Source organism: Salvelinus fontinalis, chromosome 32 (assembly GCF_029448725.1).
Source record: "Salvelinus fontinalis isolate EN_2023a chromosome 32, ASM2944872v1, whole genome shotgun sequence".
Lineage (NCBI taxonomy): Eukaryota > Metazoa > Chordata > Actinopteri > Salmoniformes > Salmonidae > Salvelinus > Salvelinus fontinalis.
Window position 1 is genome coordinate 11,639,112 of NC_074696.1, and position 14,207 is coordinate 11,653,318.

At 49.9% G+C, this 14,207-nt stretch overlaps 1 protein-coding gene across 5 annotated transcripts in view; it reads right to left on the bottom strand.

Annotated features, from left to right (window-relative positions):
* Positions 1-14,207, bottom strand: part of LOC129830724 (pumilio homolog 1-like) — a 96,694-nt gene that overhangs the window by 63,728 nt on the left and 18,759 nt on the right. For 3 of the 5 annotated variants that reach the window (XM_055893370.1, XM_055893367.1, XM_055893368.1), the window contains exons 5-9: positions 13,910-14,015; positions 13,584-13,774; positions 8,037-8,203; positions 3,914-4,157; positions 1,794-1,869 (exon numbers count right to left, since the gene is read on the bottom strand). In XM_055893370.1, coding sequence (XP_055749345.1) covers positions 1,794-1,869; positions 3,914-4,157; positions 8,037-8,203; positions 13,584-13,774; positions 13,910-14,015 — 784 coding nt within the window. The remainder of the gene's footprint in view (positions 1-1,793; positions 1,870-3,913; positions 4,158-8,036; positions 8,204-13,583; positions 13,775-13,909; positions 14,016-14,207) is intronic. The other 2 variants (XM_055893371.1, XM_055893369.1) reach the window with 1 other exon arrangement.

The following is a 14,207-nucleotide window of genomic DNA, read 5'->3' on the forward strand; positions in this document are numbered from 1 at the left end:
TTGGAGTTTACCAAAAGGCAACTAAAGGACTAAGACCATGTGAAACAAGATTCTCTGGTCTGATGAAACCAAAATTGAACTCTTTGGCCTGAACACCAAGCGTCACTTCTGGAGGAAACCAGGTACTGCTCATCACCTGGCCAATACCATCCCTACGGTGAAGCATGGAGGTGGCAGCATTATGCTGTGGGGATGTTTTTCAGAGGCGGGGACTGGGAGACTAGTCAGGATCGAGGGAAAGATGAACGGAGAAAAGTACAGAGAGATCCTTGATGAAAACCTGCTCCAGAGCGCTCAGGACCTCAGACTGGGGAGAAGGTTTACCTTCCAACAGGACAACAACCATAAGCACACAGACAAGACAACGTAGGAGTGGCTTCGGGACAAGTCTCTGAATGTCCTTGAGTGGCCCAGCCAGAGCCCGGACTTGAACCTGATCGAAAATCTCTGGAGAGACCTGAAAATACCTGTGCAGCGACGCTCCCCATCCAACCTGACAGACCTTGAGAGAATCTGCAGAGAAAAACGGGAGAAACTCCCCAAATACAGGTGCCAAGCTTGTAGCGTCATACCCAAGAAGACTCGAGGCTGTAATCGCTGCCAAAGGTGCTTCACTGAGTAAAGGGTTCAAATACTTATGTAAATGTGATTGGTTTTTAATTTGTCCGAAATTAGCAAAACGTCTAAAAATACGTTTTTGCTTTATCGTTACGGGGCCGTGCGATGCCGTTACGGGGCCGTGCGATGCCGTTACGGGGCCGTGCGATGCCGTTACGGGGCCGTGCGATGCCGTTACGGGGCCGTGCGATGCCGTTACGATGCCGTTACGGGGCCGTGCGATGCCGTTACGGGGCCGTGCGATGCCGTTACGGGGCCGTGCGATGCCGTTACGGGGCCTTGTGTGTAGATTGTTGAGGGGAAAAAATGATTTAATACATTTTAGAATAAGGCTGTAACGTAACTAAGGATGATACAGTTACCGGTTTCAAGATAAACCACAGTAAAATTACAAACGATTAGTTTTAGTTTCAAATTTGCATTAAAACGGTGTTTGATAAACTCCCGGTAAATAGTGTCCAGCATCAACCAAAGTCATCAACAGTCTGACGCAGGCGCAGCAACGTGGGTTTTGTTTTGTGTGAAAACATGGCGGAAGGCAGTGACAGCGCTCATCAGGAGATTATTCCGGCCTTCTAAGAGGACGAAATCTGGTGTGGTTGTATTTTGGGTTTTACAAGAGTGCTGAGGGAAACTTAAAATCGAAGATGGTCACCCTGTCTACAGAACACACAACAAAAAACACAAGTGCATAGTGCTGCCAATTGTATTTGTTGTTTGTTGGTTATCAATATAAACCGTGGTGAAATTATTTCAGTGTATTAGTACTTTAACATTTCCAGCACGTTTTAATAATACTGATAACCGTGATCATTTTGGTCACTAAAATCTCTAAACGTAACAAAATGTGTAAAGAGGGGTCTGAAATCTTTTCAAATACATTGTATATGTTGTACTCCGTTTCTGATTTGACTCTCTGAGGGGAGACCACCCACAATTCTTCATCATTACACTATTGTTCTAAATTTAAGTCCTAACTGTTTAAACAGATAATTATTTTATTTTTTTCCAGAGGGGTCTTAATCCACGGTTATATGCTAATTGTGCCAGACATAAGAGATAAACAGCTAGTCCAATAACAACTTCTCATCACTGAATAACTGCCCAAAAATGGGTCAGGGGAGATTCATGTCTTTCACCTACAAAACAACTCACACAGACACTCTGTCTCTTACCAATGTGAGATTGCTGTGCTGCTGCCAAGGCATACTGCTGCTGTTGGGCTGCTAGAGCACTGGGTCTCTGGAACAACTATATACACACACAGGTTATATTACACACACACACACAGGTTATATTACACACACACAGGTTATATTACACACACACAGGTTATATTACACACACACAGGTTATATTACACACACACAGGTTATATTACACACACACAGGTTATATTACACACACACAGGTTATATTACACACACACACACACACACACACACACACACACACACACACAGAGGTTCTATTACACACACAGGTTATATTACACACACACACAGAGGTTCTATTACACACACAGGTTATATTATATAGTCCATTCAGAAAGTATTCAGACCCCTTGACTTTTCCATATTGTGTTACGTTACAGCGCTATTCTAAAATGGATTAAATCGTTGTTCTTTCACAAATCTACACACAATACCCCATATTGAGAAAGCAAAAACTGGTTTAGAAATGTGCCAATATATTACAAGCAACAACCAAAAAAAATGAATATCACATTTACATCAGTATTCAGACCATTTAGTCACTAATTTGCTGAAGCACCTTTGGCAGCGATTACAGCCTTGAGTCTTCTTGGGTCTGACGCTACAATCTTGGCACACCAGTATTTGGGGAGTTTCTCCCATTCTTCTCTGTAGATCCTCTCAAGCTCTGTCAGGTTCGATGGGGAGCGTTACTGCACAGCTATTTTCAGTTCTCTCCAGAGATGTTCGATCGGGTTCAAGTCCAGGTTCTGGCTGGGCCACTCAAGGACATTCAGAGACTTGTCCCAAAGCCATTCCTGCGTTGTCTTGGCTGTGTGCTTAGGGTCGTTGTCCTGTTGGAAGGTGAACCTTCTCCCCAGTCTGAGAACCTGCTCCAGAGTGCTCAGGATTTCATCAAGGATCTCCCTGTAGTTTACTCTGTTCATCTTTGCCTCTCAAGACTAGTCTCCCAGTCCCTGACGCTGAAAACATCCCACAGCATGATGCTGCCACCACCATGCTTCACCGTAGGGATGGTGCCAGGTTTCCTCCAGACGCTTGGCATTCAGGCCAAAGAGTTAAATTTTGGTTTCATCAGACCAGAGAATCTTGTTTCTCATGGTCTGAGAGTCTTTAGGTGCCTTTTGGCAAACTCCAAGCGGGCTGTCATGGGCCTTTTACTGAGGAGTGGCTTCCGACTGGCCACTCTACCATAAAGGCCTGATTGGTGGAGTGCTGGAGAGAGGGCTGTCCTTCTGGAAGGTTTTTGCATCTCCACAGAGGAACTCTAGAGTTCTGTCAGAGTGACCATTGGGTTCTTGGTCACCTCCCTGACCAAGGCCCTTCTCCCCCGATTGCTCAGTTTGGCCTGGCGTTCAGCTCTAGGAAGAGTCTTGGTGGTTCCAAACTTCTTCCATTTAAGAATGATGGAGGCCACTGTGTTCTTGGGGACCTTCAATGCTGCAGACATTTGCTGGTACCCTTCCCCAGATCTGTTTCTCGACACAATCCTGTCTCAGAGCACTACGGACAATTCCTTAGACCTCATGGCTTGGTTTTTGCTCTGACGTGCACTGTCAACTGTGGGGCCTTATATAGACAGGTGTGTGCCTTTCCAAATCATGTCCAATTTAATTTACCACAGATGGACTCCAATCAAGTTGTAGAAACATCAAGGATGCCCAATGGAAACAGGATGCATCTGAGGTGAATTTCAATTCTCATATCAAAGGGTCTGAATACTTATTTAAATAAGGTATGTTTTTTTTAAAATTATTATACATTTGCAAAACTGTATATAAACCTGTTTCGCTTTGTCATTATGGGGTATTGTGATGTCATTATGGGGTATTGTGATGTCATTATGGGGTATTGTGTGTAGATTGATGATATATCCATTTTAGAATAAGGCTGTAACGTAACAAAATGTTGAAAAAGTCAAGGGGTCTGAATACTTTCTGAAGGCACTGTACACACAGGTCACATTATCATTTCCTATATATACACACGTTATGCTCACAGTCACACACTTAGTATATACACACATACACCTCTGCTGGTTGCTGTAGTAGAGGGGTCCATGGCGGTCATCACACACACACCTGTTGTTGGTTGCTGTAGTCGAACAGGCCCACGGTGGGCTGAGAGTCCATGGCCATCTGGGAGTTGTAGTCAAACTGCAAAGGCTCCATCACAGACTGCATGGTATCCATGGTAACACCCTGTTCCACCCCAGAGAAGACCTCTTGGGGTTTGGGACCACCTCCCATGGAGACCATACCCTCCCCTACTACACCCCCTATTACGTCAGTGTCTGGCCCCGCGGGCAGTATCTGGCCTTGACGACTGGAGAGAGAGAAGAGGGACGGGGTGGAGAGAGAGAAGAGGGACGGGGGGGGGAGAGAGAAGAGGGACGGGGGGAGAGAGAGAAGAGGGACGGGGGGGAGAGAGAGAAGAGGGACGGGGGGGAGAGAGAGAAGAGGGACGGGGGGGAGAGAGAGAAGAGGGACGGGGGGGAGAGAGAGAAGAGGGACGGGGGGGAGAGAGAGAAGAGGGACGGGGGGGAGAGAGAGAAGAGGGACGGGGGGGAGAGAGAGAAGAGGGACGGGGGGAGAGAGAGAAGAGGGACGGGGGGGAGAGAGAAGAGGGACGGGGGGGAGAGAGAAGAGGGACGGGGGGGGGAGAGAGAAGAGGGACGGGGGGGGGAGAGAGAAGAGGGACGGGGGGGGGAGAGAGAAGAGGGACGGGGGGAGAGAGAGAAGAGGGACGGGGGGGGAGAGAGAGAAGAGGGACGGGGGGGAGAGAGAGAAGAGGGACGGGGGGGAGAGAGAGAAGAGGGACGGGGGGGAGAGAGAGAAGAGGGACGGGGGGGAGAGAGAGAAGAGGGACGGGGGGGAGAGAGAGAAGAGGGACGGGGGGAGAGAGAGAAGAGGGACGGGGGGAGAGAGAGAAGAGGGACGGGGGGGAGAGAGAGAAGAGGGACGGGGGGGAGAGAGAGAAGAGGGACGGGGGGGGAGAGAGAAGAGGGACGGGGGGGGAGAGAGAAGAGGGACGGGGGAGAGAGAGAAGAGGGACGGGGGGAGAGAGAGAAGAGGGACGGGGGGAGAGAGAGAAGAGGGACGGGGGGGAGAGAGAAGAGGGACGGGGGGGAGAGAGAAGAGGGACGGGGGGGAGAGAGAAGAGGGACGGGGGGGAGAGAGAAGAGGGACGGGGGGGAGAGAGAAGAGGGACGGGGGGGAGAGAGAAGAGGGACGGGGGGGAGAGAGAAGAGGGACGGGGGGGAGAGAGAAGAGGGACGGGGGGGAGAGAGAAGAGGGACGGGGGGGAGAGAGAAGAGGGACGGGGGGGAGAGAGAAGAGGGACGGGGGGGAGAGAGAAGAGGGACGGGGGGGAGAGAGAAGAGGGACGGGGGGGAGAGAGAAGAGGGACGGGGGGGAGAGAGAAGAGGGACGGGGGGGAGAGAGAAGAGGGACGGGGGGGAGAGAGAAGAGGGACGGGGGGGAGAGAGAAGAGGGACGGGGGGGAGAGAGAAGAGGGACGGGGGGGAGAGAGAAGAGGGACGGGGGGGAGAGAGAAGAGGGACGGGGGGGAGAGAGAAGAGGGACGGGGGGGAGAGAGAAGAGGGACGGGGGGGAGAGAGAAGAGGGACGGGGGGGAGAGAGAAGAGGGACGGGGGGGAGAGAGAAGAGGGACGGGGGGGAGAGAGAAGAGGGACGGGGGGAGAGAGAAGAGGGACGGGGAGAGAGAGAAGAGGGACGGGGGGAGAGAGAAGAGGGACGGGGGGGAGAGAGAAGAGGGACGGGGGGAGAGAGAGAAGAGGGACGGGGGAGAGAGAGAAGAGGGACGGGGGGAGAGAAGAGGGACGGGGGGAGAGAGAAGAGGGACGGGGGGAGAGAGAAAAGGGACGGGGGAGAGAGAAGAGGGACGGGGGGAGAGAGAAGAGGGACGGGGGGAGAGAGAAAGGAGGGACGGGGGAGAGAGAAAGGAGGGACGGGGGAGAGAGAGAAGAGGGACGGGGGAGAGAGAGAAGAGGGACGGGGGAGAGAGAGAAGAGGGACGGGGGAGAGAGAGAAGAGGGACGGGGGAGAGAGAGAAGAGGGACGGGGGAGAGAGAGAAGAGGGACGGGGGAGAGAGAGAAGAGGGACGGGGGAGAGAGAGAAGAGGGACGGGGGAGAGAGAGAAGAGGGACGGGGGAGAGAGAGAAGAGGGACGGGGGAGAGAGAGAAGAGGGACGGGGGAGAGAGAGAAGAGGGACGGGGGAGAGAGAGAAGAGGGACGGGGGAGAGAGAGAAGAGGGACGGGGGAGAGAGAGAAGAGGGACGGGGGAGAGAGAGAAGAGGGACGGGGGAGAGAGAGAAGAGGGACGGGGGAGAGAGAGAAGAGGGACGGGGGAGAGAGAGAAGAGGGACGGGGGAGAGAGAGAAGAGGGACGGGGGAGAGAGAGAAGAGGGACGGGGGAGAGAGAGAAGAGGGACGGGGGAGAGAGAGAAGAGGGACGGGGGGGAGAGAGAGAAGAGGGACGGGGGGGAGAGAGAAGAGGGACGGGGGGAGAGAGAGAAGAGGGACGGGGGGAGAGAGAGAAGAGGGACGGGGAGAGAGAGAAGAGGGACGGGGGGAGAGAGAAGAGGGACGGGGGGAGAGAGAAGAGGGACGGGGGGGAGAGAAGAGGGACGGGGGGGAGAGAGAAGAGGGACGGGGGGAGAGAGAGAAGAGGGACGGGGGAGAGAGAGAAGAGGGACGGGGGAGAGAGAGAAGAGGGACGGGGGAGAGAGAGAAGAGGGACGGGGGAGAGAGGAGGGACGAGAGTGGGGGAAACATGGTTAGCCATCCGTGTGCATATAAACACACTGAGTGTACAAAACATTAAGAACACCTTCCTAATATAGAGTAGCACCTCCCCCTTTTGCCCTCAGAACAGTCTCAACTCATTAGGGCATGGACTCTACAAGGTGTCCAAAGCGATCCACAGGGACGCTGACCCATGTTGACTGAAATGCTTCCCACAGTTGTGTCAAGTTGGCTGGATGTCCTTTGGGTGGTGGACCATTCTTGATACACACAGAAAACTGTTGAGTGTGAAAAACCCAGCAGTGTTGAGTTCTAGACACAAACCGGTGCGCCTGTCACCTACTACCAGACCCAGTTCAAAGGCACCTACTACCAGACCCAGTTCAAAGGCACCTACTACCAGACCCCGTTCAAAGGCACCTACTACCAGACCCAGTTCAAAGGCACCTTCTACCAGACCCAGTTCAAAGGCACCTACTACCAGACCCCGTTCAAAGGCACCTACTACCAGACCCAGTTCAAAGGCACCTTCTACCAGACCCAGTTCAAAGGCACCTACTACCAGACCCCGTTCAAAGGCACCTACTACCAGACCCAGTTCAAAGGCACCTTCTACCAGACCCCGTTCAAAGGCACCTACTACCAGACCCCGTTCAAAGGCACCTACTACCAGACCCCGTTCAAAGGCACCTACTACCAGACCCCGTTCAAAGGCACCTACTACCAGACCCCGTTCAAAGGCACCTACTACCAGACCCCGTTCAAAGGCACCTACTACCAGACCCAGTTCAAAGGCACCTTCTACCAGACCCCGTTCAAAGGTACCTTCTACCAGACCCCGTTCAAAGGCACCTACTACCAGACCCAGTTCAAAGACACCTACTACCAGACCCAGTTCAAAGGCACCTACTACCAGACCCCGTTCAAAGGCACCTACTACCAGACCCAGTTCAAAGGCACCTTCTACCAGACCCAGTTCAAAGGTACCTTCTACCAGACCCCGTTCAAAGGCACCTTCTACCAGACCCAGTTCAAAGGCACCTACTACCAGACCCCGTTCAAAGGCACCTACTACCAGACCCCGTTCAAAGGCACCTACTACCAGACCCAGTTCAAAGGTACCTTCTACCAGACCCCGTTCAAAGGTACCTTCTACCAGACCCAGTTCAAAGGCACCTACATATTTTGTCTTGCCCATTCACCCTCAGAATGGCATACATACACAATCCATGTCTCAATTGTCTCAAGGCTTAAAAGTCCTTATTTAACCTGTCTCCCTTTCATCTACACACATTGAAGTGGATTTAACAAGTGACATCTATAAGGGGTCACAACTTTCACCTGGGTTCACCTGGTCAGTGTGTCATGGAAAGAGCAGGTGTTCCTAATGTTTTGTACAGTCAGTGTACACGGAAGAGGTGTGTGTGTGTGTTTACCTGTACTCCTTGCCGTCCACGTCCAGGCCGTTCTGCACGGGGAGCCCGTTGAGGTTGATGACATCACTGATGACGTCACCCTCTACCATCTCCTTGAGTTTCTCTCCTTCAAATGGAGCCTTTGGTTTCTCCCTCTTCTCCTCATCCACCTCTCCATCCCTCGGACCCTGAGAGAGAGAGAGAGAGAGAGATGGGGAGAGATGGAGAGAGAGAGAGGGATGGGGAGAGAGAGAGAGGGATGGGGAGAGAGAGAGAGGGATGGGGAGAGAGAGAGAGGGATGGGGAGAGAGAGAGAGAGGGATGGGGAGAGAGAGAGAGAGGGATGGGGAGAGAGAGAGAGAGGGATGGGGAGAGAGAGAGAGAGGGATGGGGAGAGAGAGAGAGAGGGATGGGGAGAGAGAGAGAGGGATGGGGAGAGAGAGAGGGGGGGATGGGGAGAGAGAGAGGGGGGGATGGGGAGAGAGAGGGAGGGGGATGGGGAGAGAGAGGGAGGGGGATGGGGAGAGAGAGGGATGGAGGGAAAGAAAGAGAGCGACAGAAAGATGGATGGAGGGAGGGAGGGAAAGACGTATAAATAAAAGTTGGACGACAGATTGAGAACATTGTGATTGACACATTGATCAATAAATTGACAGTAATATATAGAGGTAAGAGCAGGAGATCCATAGAGCTGAGAGTTCTAAACGAGACAGAGACACACAGAGAGATTGGATACAAATTTGACCCCAATAACTACCGTGGGATATGCGTCAACAGCAACCTTGGGAAAATCCTCTGCATTATCATTTACAGCAGACTCGTCATTTCCTCAATGAAAACAATGTAATGAGCAAATGCCAAATTGGCTTTTTACCAAATTACCGTACAACAGACCACGTACTCATCCTGCACACCCTAATTGACAAATAAACAAACCCAAACAAAGGCAAAGTCTTCTCATGCTTTGTTGATTTAAAAAAAGCCTTCGACTCAATTTGGCATGAGGGTCTGTTATACAAATTGATGGAAAGTGGTGTTGGGGGTAAAACATACGACATTATAAAATCCATGTACACAAACAACAAGTCAGCGGTTAAAATTGGCAAAAAAACACACATTTCTTTCCTCAGGGCCGTGGGGTGAGACAGGGATTCAGCTTAAGCCCCACCCTCTTCAACATATATATCAGTGAATTGGCGAGAGCACTAGAACAGTCTGCAGCACCCGGCCACAACCTAGTAGAATCTGAAGTCAAATGTCCACTGATTGCTGATGATCTGGTGCTTCTGTCCCCAATCAAGGAGGGCCTACAGCAGCACCTAGATTTTCTGCACAGATTCTGTCAGACCTGAGCCCTGACCGTAAATCTCAGTAAGACCAAAATAATGGTGTTCCAAAAATGGTCCAGTCGCCAGGACCACAAATACAAATTCCATCTAGACACAGTTGTCCTAGAGCACACAAAAAACTATACATACCTCGGCCTAAACATCAGCGCCACAGGTAACTTCCACAAAGCTGTGAACGACCTGAGAGACAAGGCAAGAAGGGCCTTCTATGCCATCAAAAGGAACATAAAATTCAACATACCAATTAGGATCTGGCTAAAAATACATGAATCAGTTATAGAACCCATTGCCCTTTATGGTTGTGAGGTCTGGGGTCCGCTCACCAACCAAGATGTCACAAAATGGGACAAACACCAAATTGAGACTGCATGCAGAAGTCAGGGAAAAAATATTCCCAGTGTACAACATAGAACATCAAATAATGCATGCAGAGCAGAATTAGGCCGATACGCGCTAATTATCAAAATCGAGAAAAGAGCCGTTAAATTCTACAACCACCTAAAAGGAAGCGATTCCTAAACCTGCCATAACAAAGCTTTCATCTACAGAGAGATTAACCGGAAGAGTCCCCTCAGCAAGCTGGTCCTGAGGCTCTGTTCACAAACAGACCCACACAGAGCCCCAGGACAGCAACACAATTAGACCCAAACAAATCATGAGAAAACAAAAAGATAATTACTTGACACATTTGACAGAATTAACAAAAAAACAGAGCAAACTAGGATGCTATTTGGCCCTAAACAGAGAGTACACAGTGGCAGAATACCTGACCACTGTGACTGACCCAAACTTAAGGAAAGCTTTGACTATGTACAGACTCAGTGAGCATAGCCTTGCTATTGAGAAAGGCCGCCGTAGGCAGACATGGCTCTCAAGAGAAGACAGGCTATGTGCTCACTGGCCACAAAATGAGGTGGAAACTGAGCTGCACTTCCTAACCTCCTGTCCAATGTATGACCATATTAGAGACACATATTTCCCTCAGATTACACGGATCCACAAAGAATTCAAAAACAAAACCAATTTTGATAAACTCTGATGTCTATTGGGTGAATAACCACAGTGTGCCATCACAGCAGCACGATTTGTGACCTGTTGCCACAAGAAAAGGGCAACTAGTTAAGAACAAACACCATTGTAAATACAACCCATATTTATGTTTATTTATTTTCCCTTGTGTACTTTGTACATTGTTACAACACTGTAAATATACATAATATGACATTTGTAATGTCTTTATTCTTTTGAAACTTCTGTATGTGTAATGTTTACTGTTAATTTGTATTGTTTATTTCTCTTGTGTATATTATCTACCTTACTTGCTTTGGCAATGTTAACATATGTTTCCCACGTCAATAAAGCCCCTTGACTTGAATTGAGAGACAGTTCTAAAAGAAACAGAGACAGAGAGAGCGAGAGAGACACAGAGAGAGATCTAAACGAGACACAGAGAGAGAGCGAGACAGAGAGAGAGACAGAGAGAGATCTAAACGAGACACAGAGAGAGAGCGAGACAGAGAGCGAGAGAGACACAGAGAGATCTAAACGAGACACAGAGAGAGAGCGAGAGAGAGAGCGAGACAGAGAGAGATCTAAACGAGACACAGAGAGAGAGCGAGACAGAGAGCGAGACAGAGAGAGATCTAAACGAGACACAGAGAGAGAGCGAGAGAGAGAGCGAGACAGAGAGAGATCTAAACGAGACACAGAGAGAGAGCGAGAGAGAGAGCGAGACAGAGAGAGATCTAAACGAGACACAGAGAGAGAGCGAGAGAGAGAGCGAGAGAGACACAGAGAGAGATCTAAACGAGACACAGAGAGAGAGCGAGACAGAGAGAGATCTAAACGAGACACAGAGAGAGAGCGAGAGAGAGAGCGAGACAGAGAGAGATCTAAACGAGACACAGAGAGAGAGCGAGACAGAGAGAGAGAGCGAGACAGAGAGAGATCTAAACGAGACACAGAGAGAGAGCGAGACAGAGAGAGATCTAAACGAGACACAGAGAGAGAGCGAGAGAGAGACACAGAGAGAGATCTAAACGAGACACAGAGAGAGAGCGAGACAGAGAGAGATCTAAACGAGACACAGAGAGAGAGACACAGAGAGAGATCTAAACGAGACACAGAGAGAGAGCGAGAGAGAGAGCGAGACAGAGAGAGATCTAAACGAGACACAGAGAGAGAGACACAGAGAGAGATCTAAACGAGACACAGAGAGAGACACAGAGAGAGATCTAAACGAGACACAGAGAGAGAGACACAGAGAGAGATCTAAACGAGACACAGAGAGACACAGAGAGAGATCTAAACGAGACACAGAGAGAGAGACACAGAGAGAGATCTAAACGAGACACAGAGAGAGACACAGAGAGAGAGCGAGAGAGAGAGACACAGAGAGAGATCTAAACGAGACACAGAGAGAGAGCGAGAGAGATCTAAACGAGACACAGAGAGAGAGCGAGAGAGATCTAAACGAGACACAGAGAGAGAGACACAGAGAGATCTAAACGAGACACAGAGAGAGAGCGAGAGAGAGACACAGAGAGAGATCTAAACGAGACACAGAGAGAGAGACACAGAGAGAGATCTAAACGAGACACAGAGAGAGACACAGAGAGAGATCTAAACGAGACACAGAGAGAGACACAGAGAGAGATCTAAACGAGACACAGAGAGACACAGAGAGAGATCTAAACGAGACACAGAGAGAGACACAGAGAGAGAGCGAGAGAGAGAGACACAGAGAGAGATCTAAACGAGACACAGAGAGAGAGCGAGAGAGATCTAAACGAGACACAGAGAGAGAGAGACACAGAGAGAGATCTAAACGAGACACAGAGAGAGAGACACAGAGAGAGATCTAAACGAGACACAGAGAGAGACACAGAGAGAGAGAGCGAGAGAGACACAGAGAGAGATCTAAACGAGACACAGAGAGAGAGCGAGATAGAGAGAGAGCGAGACAGAGAGAGAGAGCGAGACAGAGAGAGATCTAAACGAGACACAGAGAGAGAGCGAGACAGAGAGAGAGAGCGAGACAGAGAGAGATCTAAACGAGACACAGAGAGAGAGCGAGACAGAGAGAGAGAGCGAGACAGAGAGAGATCTAAACGAGACACAGAGAGAGCAAGACAGAGAGAGATCTAAACGAGACACAGAGAGCGAGAGAGAGACACAGAGAGAGATCTAAACGAGACACAGAGAGAGAGCGAGACAGAGAGAGATCTAAACGAGACACAGAGAGAGAGCGAGAGAGATCTAAACGAGACACAGAGAGAGAGAGACACAGAGAGAGAGACACAGAGAGAGATCTAAACGAGACACAGAGAGAGAGACACAGAGAGAGATCTAAACGAGACACAGAGAGAGAGCGAGACAGAGAGAGAGAGCGAGAGCGAGACAGAGAGAGAGAGCGAGACAGAGAGAGATCTAAACGAGACACAGAGAGAGAGAGACACAGAGAGAGATCTAAACGAGACACAGAGAGAGAGACACAGAGAGAGATCTAAACGAGACACAGAGAGAGAGACACAGAGAGAGATCTAAACGAGACACAGAGAGAGAGAGAGAGAGTGAGAGAGGGACACAGAGAGAGATCTAAACGAGACACAGAGAGATCTAAAGGAGACACAGAGAGAGAGAGACACAGAGAGAGATCTAAACGAGACACAGAGAGAGACACAGAGAGAGATCTAAACGAGACACAGAGAGAGCGACACAGAGAGAGATCTAAACGAGACACAGAGAGAGAGACACAGAGAGAGATCTAAACGAGACACAGAGAGAGAGACACAGAGAGAGATCTAAACGAGACACAGAGAGAGAGAGAGAGAGAGTGAGAGAGAGACAGAGAGAGATCTAAACGAGACACAGAGAGAGATCTAAACGAGACACAGAGAGAGAGACACAGAGAGAGATCTAAACGAGACACAGAGAGAGACACAGAGAGAGATCTAAACGAGACACAGAGAGAGAGAGCGAGACAGAGAGAGATCTAAACGAGACACAGAGAGAGAGAGCGAGACAGAGAGAGATCTAAACGAGACACAGAGAGAGAGAGACACAGAGAGAGATCTAAACGAGACCACGTATGCAGTATAACCCAGTGCAGCGAGGAGTCCAGGTTGCCAGTGGGGAAGGTGGGTCAGCATTGTTGATAGTGATCCATGTAGAGATATGTATTGAATGATGGGAGTGTAAATGAGGGTAGGCTACTTACGAAAGGTCCCTTACGGAGGCAGGAGTCCAGTTTCTCGGCGGGAGAAGAGGAGAGGACGTATTCTACCATACTGACTCCTAAGCCCCCGCTCTCTGATCGCGGTGACATCACTGAACCGCCCACCTCCCCGCCGCCATGGAAACCCCCGCCCGGCCGATGAGACACCATGATTGGCTGAGACACCGAGTGGTCTGGTAGAGGAGAAAGAAAAAGAGACCCATTATCAAACTGCCAAACACATGTACACATTTGGCTGGGCACACAAGACTTGGTGTGGTGACACATTGGTGTTTCAATCCAGGGGCTGGGCTCACTCTCGGTCTTACCTGTGGCCCCCCACGCGCTGTCCCTCCACTGGTCCAGGAAGATCCCTTTCGGTCCATCTTTTCCAGCTTCGTCACTCTCCCAAAACTTCTTACCTGTCAAAAGCTGCTGTAAAAAATGAGAGGGGTGGGGGAGAGAAAGAGATGGAGAAAGACAAAAAGAGAAAGGGAGGAGAAAAACAGACAGAGGAACAGAAGAAACAAAAAAATAGAGAAGTGAAAGAGAGAGAGAGACAAGTGAAAGAGAGAGAGAGACAAGTGAAAGAGAGAGAGAGACAAGTGAAAGAGAGACAAGTGAAAG